This window comes from Cibotium barometz, chromosome 18, assembly GCF_041138505.1.
Source record: "Cibotium barometz isolate CiBa-2024 chromosome 18, ASM4113850v1, whole genome shotgun sequence".
NCBI classification, from domain to species: Eukaryota; Viridiplantae; Streptophyta; class Polypodiopsida; order Cyatheales; family Cibotiaceae; genus Cibotium; species Cibotium barometz.
The window spans coordinates 23676248-23683264 of record NC_141063.1 but is presented as its reverse complement, the minus strand read 5'-3'; the positions used below and the strand labels follow the sequence as shown (position 1 = coordinate 23683264).

General features: G+C 42.2%; 1 protein-coding gene across 1 annotated transcript; it reads right to left on the bottom strand.

Annotated features, from left to right (window-relative positions):
* Nucleotides 1-637: 637 nt before the first annotated feature.
* On the bottom strand, nucleotides 638-1741 carry LOC147629093 (thionin-like protein). The gene has a single exon (XM_086812338.1). The coding sequence runs from the start codon at nucleotides 1498-1500 to the stop codon at nucleotides 1120-1122; it is 381 nt and encodes a 126-aa protein (XP_086668464.1). The 5' UTR covers nucleotides 1501-1741; the 3' UTR covers nucleotides 638-1119.
* Between the last annotated feature and the right edge of the window lie 5276 nt (nucleotides 1742-7017).

Sequence of the window (7017 nt, the reverse complement as noted above, 5' to 3'; positions counted from 1 at the left end):
TCCACCTGTTCGATGGGGTGTTCTTCCTTGCTAATAAAACAATGGTTCTAAATCTTAGTATTAAGGTTCATAATGTTATCCCTAGAATGTGACATGAATACTCTAATCAATGACTTACATGCATATTAGGATGAACAAGTTGAACACATGAATCTAGAAGCGCTCATATATGTATGACCATACAAGCTTCAACTCTGAAATAATTAGGAATCTCTTAACAGAAAACTTCGACACACTCTGTACGTACTGACATACACACATATATACACACATCTATACATACCTTCCAACCATACTCAGTCCTCCTTATCATGTAATGGAATACTCAGCCCCTAGACATACAGCAAATGTACGGCCCATTACACATCGCCATACCCCTGCCTGCCCATGCTGATGTGGTGGGGGTATCCACTGCCCATAATTCATGGGCAGGCAATCTCCCCCGCCCATAAATGGGCGGTGGGGTATGTGTAACAGGCCTATATAGACTCTTGTGTGCGGAAACACTACTTGCATAGACAATTAAAATTATGATTGCCAAGTCAGGTGCACTACCAATGAGAAGTATATGAATGTAATGCCTAATAGCATTCTAATCAATTGGCCAAATCGTTGATGTTCATAACACAATCAACAAGTTGCAGAACATTACATATCACAATGTGCACCCTAATTTACAGCTCAAGACACATGCATTGCTCACTATAATCTACATATTGACAACTGCACATGCTTGCCATACACAACGTGAAAAGCACAAAGGAAGGGAGCAAACAGCGTCCATGAGCCGAATTAAGATAGCCATCAAGTTTCAACCAGCACGAGTACGATGATCAGTCATAAATGCATCCGCAAAAGCCCAGATCTTGCAAAACTGGGTATATACTCAAACTACAATAAGGTACTACCGTTCAGATTAAGGTTTACAATAGGGTTATCTTCCTTGGGGTTTGAGAAGAGACAATCGCAAGAACTAGCGCTGGATCACAAGCTAGAGTTTTCCCTCTGTTGCACAGGCTAGGAGGGTTTACACCATGTTCTACATGCTAGGGTTAGCCACGTTCCTTCTCTAGGTTGCACAGGCGAGGGCATTTCGTTTCCAAAAATTAGGGTTTTCTTTTAGAGATCAAGGTTTTCGTTCTGTACCTTAAGGCACTGGGTCTGGCAGCGGCGGAGGCAGATGTCGTTCCAGGAGGGAATGTGGTGGGGGTTGGAGCAGAGAGTGCGCGCACATGCATCCGCGCAGGCATCCACATCCGAGACCCCGCACACAGTGACGCAGGTCGACGGGACGGGATCCTTGGAGAAGGCACCCACCTTGTTGAGCATCCGCTTGGAGGTGCAGACGCGCTGGCATACGAAGATGTCATCGGAGCCCTTGTCCCGCCCCGCGGCACGCATCCGCTCCTCTTCCGTCCTCCGCCTGCCCGCCCGCACTACCTGCCTTACCGCCAGCGCCGGCAACGCCGCCCCTACCACCCCCCACCACCACTCCACCATCGCTCTGCTCTTCAGAAAGTTCCCCAATGGAACCCTAGTACCCTACATTCAAACTTCACCTACCTACCCTATAACAAACCCTTCCTGTTGCTTGCCTTGCCTTGCCTTACGATTAAACGAGCTAAACCCTTACGATTAAACTTGGTGGGGTGGAAGGATCTTGAACAGCTTGATCAGGAGTTCAGCCTCTCAACTACAGGGCGGACAACTAGTCAGGTTTGTGTTGGAAGAGGTGCAAAAAGGATGGTCCTCTACTGCCTATGATGAATCTTGTTGGGTAAAAGACTGCTTTTGGCACAATGGGGTCAAGCTCGATAGAGGGACCACTAAAAACTTGTATAAGGAATTAAGAAGAACTGAGGAGAATGTGGTTTACTGCAACATGATTTGGAGGATAAATTGGGGTCCTAATAGTTGGACAAAAAGATGGAAGACAATTTATTAAGTTTCAAGTCTTTCTTTGGAGAGTATGTATGGGAGCTCTTCCTCTAGGGATCAAACTGGTGCAGAGAAACTTTACTAATGGGCGTTGTCCCAGATGCAAAACTGCTCTTGAAGATGGAAAACATGTCTTTTGGGATTGCCCAGCTATCACAAGAACTTGGTCCATAATTGGCAGATGGGTATGTAGTTGTACTAGGATGCATGGACAATGGGAGGACTGGCTACTTGGAAAATGGGCATCCAATGAGGAGTAGGCTGATTCTATGTTCAACATAATTAGATTTTTTCATCTTTGGGAAATCTGGAATACCATGAACTGCATTGTATTTCAAAAATTAGTTGATACAGGGATGGATGTGACAGGATTGATGTACAAATGTGTTCATGTGTGTTGGTCTATACATTTGGTTAATAAACTGAATAAGGATGAGATGGTGCAGATAATTCAGGCATTGCATGCAACCATATCTTGACTCTCTTTATGGAAGGGAAAACATTCAGGCATACTGGGCTAAGCCTAATTAGTAGCTGAAGCCAAGGGTAAGACCAGTAAAATTTGGTCCAAGGACTAAAAGATGGTACAAAAAAGTCAAGCAAATGGACCATACCTTTGTGGCCTTTATTGAGAATCTAGTTGGCCTCTGAAGAACTCTTCATCTACCCATTTAGCATCAATGGGAAGATAGTTCTTAAACTTCACAAGGTAACGCCTGACAACTTTGCCAGCAAGCTTGCGTTTCTTGTTGTGATACACAATCTGCTCTGGCTGTCTCCTCAAGCTCATCCACATGAAGATGAGAGATGGACTTTGATTTGTAACTTGTTGAATAGGGCTTGAAGTATGTTAAGTCAAGGATGAAGATGTAAATTCAGCCTTTTGGTATATATATATATATGTATTGGTCCCAAAAAAATAAAATCGTATGCATATATTAAGAAATTTTTTCCTATGCATATTAATTAATGCCACTTACGTGGCATTAAATAAGAGTACATTACACTTGAACCATGCATGAAAGTTTTCACACTTCCAGTGGCCCAAAAAAGATGGGGAAGTATCGTTTAAGAAAATGCAAATGCAAATGGCAAAAGATGGCAATGGAGACACGTGGAGGCACAAATACTTGTTCAGAGAAGTTTATAACCATGCCTGGAAGCATTTTACTTAGAAACCATACATTCAAAATGAACAGGAAATTACAAGCGCAACACAACCGAACCCAAAAGCAACATGAAACCAACTCTGACATGCAGAAATTTACAAGAAGCAAGCATCTTCTTTTCGCAGCCTTGTGAATCTTAGAGTAGTACGTGAGAGAGGCACAAAGTTATCTCCATCAGCTATCGCTTGCTTGAATCTTGTTGTTTTCTCAGCACCGAAGTGAGCATTGGTAAAGTCTTCTTTTGCATCATTGTCGTCAACATCAAGCACAATCGGATGTTGCCGACTCGTTCCTTTGTCTCTCGGGGGGGTGCACTACTAAGAAACCCTATATATCACGTGCGTTCAAGGGGTCTTTAAAAAACCCCTTACTTGTGAAATTTTTCATGAATAAAATGACCCCTTTTTCTTTATAGACTTACGGGTTTTTTCAAAATTGATTAAAAAAACCCCTTCTATAAATGTATTTCTGTTAATTTACCTTAAATTTTTTAATTTAAAAAACCCCTTCATTTGAACTCACGTGGTATACTTACACATTTTTAGGTGAACCCCCCGAGCTTCGTCTTAGAGTGTTGACCACGAGAATTCCTCTCATAGAATTGTTAACTTGCCCATCACTTCCAAAGAAGTATCTTCTCGTATCCATGTTAAAAATAGTCTCTACATCAAGACATTCTGCCAGGTGTTGAGTTTTCATGACTTTCCAAACAGTTGCCCCGTTCTCCTCCTCTCCATACCATTCCCCATCTTTGGTATTATCCATGACACAGCTGGATAATACTTTCCACCTTGTATCATCTGTAGAGCGGCAATGTATTCTCAAGTGTCGCGCCTAATTTATTAGGGATATAATTTTCCATGTATACATAGGCGCGCTCGAACAGATTAACTTGTGTCAATGAAACTTTATTCTTGAGATCACCTTGTGTACCTTCAAAGGTATGCATACGTACTTGCCAAAGTGCTCTACACATGACCAGACCACCTTGTGGTTTGAATAAGTCCCACTGCATATACCTCTTAATAAGCTTTCCAATACTTATCAAAGATGGGGCCATGATTGTAACGACCATTTAGAAGGGTAGATGATTGAGAGTGCCGCCTTTCTCTAGTGCAAAGAGGCCTTTGACACATTCCATGCGTACAAATTCTTCCCCTGTCTTCTAGTTTGACAAGTCAATGTTGCTATTACTAATACCTATGGTAATTGAAGCCTCCATAAGCTTGTTTTTTTTGGCTGAAGGAGATTTCTAACATTGGCTAACTGATACATCAGAATGCAACTTCTTTGTTTCGGAAGAACCTGTAGCCAAAATAACAGAGATTTCAATAACCAAACGCAGAGATATTATTTGCGCTAGGAATATGACAGATTATTCTTGTATTACTTCATGAGAGAAGACGTTCAGGCTGGCTACTTTTTATTTTCAGAAAGTGAACAGAGGTATACTTTTTATCAGCCAAAGTTGCGTTTTTTGCAAGCACAAAGAGAAAGCATAAATGGCAAAGAACAATAGAATATTACCTTGAGATCTAGCAGCTCTTTTGACTACTACAAGATTACACATAGGGGCGGATCCTACAGGAGGAGTGAGAACCCTTGCTGGAGCAGACTCGACACATGTTATTCTAGGTATTGTGCTAGCAGTGCCTTGTGCTCACTGCTTCATCACTCACAGACAAGCGAGGAAAAGCACCGATAGGAGCAGAATTCATAATATCACGGAGAGGAAACCTTCTATGCGGCATCGTGAAAGGTACAGGCAGCAGAAGCAACAACAAGCTATATTTGTAAACTTTCCTAGAGTTTCAACATGACACAGCTAACCCCACAGACGCCACATGCTACATGCACCCAGAGTACACAATAGTGCAACACGCAAAGCCATGCAAAGCAACACGTCAAGCATGATATGCCTACAATGAGGAACACATGCATGAAATGATGACATCTAGAGGATTGTGGCAAGAGACAACCAAATAAGAAATAGATGAGCCATGAACGTGCACCTTCGAGAACACGAGAAGGAACGAACATTGCATAATCTAGCAAGCATAACTGGAGGCAGCAGCATCGAACTGCCTAGCAGGTATACAGAAGGTGATGGCATATAAAGCGAAAGGAGCATGACCATCATGAACAACGATGACAAAGAAGGTGCGTCAGCAAGGATGACAACATGACGAAAACCCAGTGCAACGACGATGATCCCCCCATAGGAGCTAGCAAGATTGCCGTGCGATCGTTGTTACAAACGAAAGTAGAAAACAAAGAAGCCTACTAGCCGCCTACCCCACCAGCATGAAAAAACTACATGTGTCAAAACATGCGAATAAAAGACTCCACTGCACTTTAGTCGATGGCAACTAAACTTTATCCATCAAGTTTAGAAATTCAATAATTATTTATTTGCACACAAAATGTTTTGGTTGCATATTATGATCTATATGACCACATTAAAGTGTGGGGGTGGGACTTGAACCCTCGAGAGACCTTACTTGATTGAGTTGAGAGAGATGAGAGAGAGAGAGAGATGCTAGATAGTCATAATGCATAAGACCATAAACATGTTGAGGACACATACATAGCCTTTGGGCTCATATTTCTTCTCGTAGCCGATTCATGTTTGAGCTTTGTAAGTGTGAGTTCATCTTAAATACAAAGGGTGGCACCCTTCAAATTTCATTATCTTATGTCAAAATCCATCCCATGTGATGGCTTGTGTGGTGTCCATCATCATGTGTAGAGATTCGCATGCAAGCCTTGGTTTGTATCACCAATGAGAGAGAGAGAGAGAGAGAGAGAGAGAGAGAGAGAGAGAGAGAGATGATTCTTTTCAATGCCATAGCCAAGCCAACGAACCACACATGATCCATATGACAACACGAAAGTGGAAGGAATGGGATGACTCGAACCCATGATTCCTTGCTTAGGAGAACGATGTGTAAACATAACACCAACACTACTACACACTCATGCACACATGCACATACATACACACATAGATACTTTTATCATCCTACATCCAACACAATGTGACAAATATGCCATATATTTATGTCGTTTCATTTCATGTGTCATGTCTCGTGTGTGAAGAATCCATCATCAAGATTTCTCACTGGTCTCAACGGTTCCACAAAATAAGATGGTTGGATGCCTTGCATGTATCACAATGTTATGTACCTGGACACTAATCTATAGATTAGGGACCTAATCTAGTGTGGTTAGGGGGCCTCAAGATTAGGCATTAGGCATTAACAAGCAAATACTTGGCTAGGGTTCTTTATTGATAAATCATGATCAATGGATGTTTATAGTAGCAAGCTAGCTATTTATGGTGTAGTTATCAAAGAAAGAGATGTGAAACATTGTTTTTTAAATGTGTTTGGGTTTAGGGCGAGTACATCTACAGATGGTCTGCTTAGGGTGCATATGTGTTTGGGTTTAGGATGAGTACATCTACCAGTGGTCTGCATGTGGTTTAAGAGGTCAAACCTTATGAAAAGAGTTGGTTGATGGCAGACATGGGCTGGTTAGGCTAAGGCCATGGCGACTAGCCTTAGGGAAGCCAAGCAAGGCTACCGTCGCTACCCTAGGTGGATTTCCTGGGTACCATAGCCTAGCCAGGCCATCTCCTAGAGGATACCTGACTAGCCTCATCTCATTGACAAGAGTCCATCTTTTCCATTTGATCCAGGGATCATGAGATTCATGTAGTTTTCTACGATGGTGACACTCGGTCATGTATTGGGATTTTGTATATAGCCTTTGTATTTTTTTTTGTGTACGACCACCCTTTGGTTTTAAGGACAAAATCATTGAAGGATGGGATGGTTTGTAATGAGGTAGATTTGGTATGCACATTCACATAGGGGATGGGGCCTAGGAACTTGGGCTTAGGGTCATC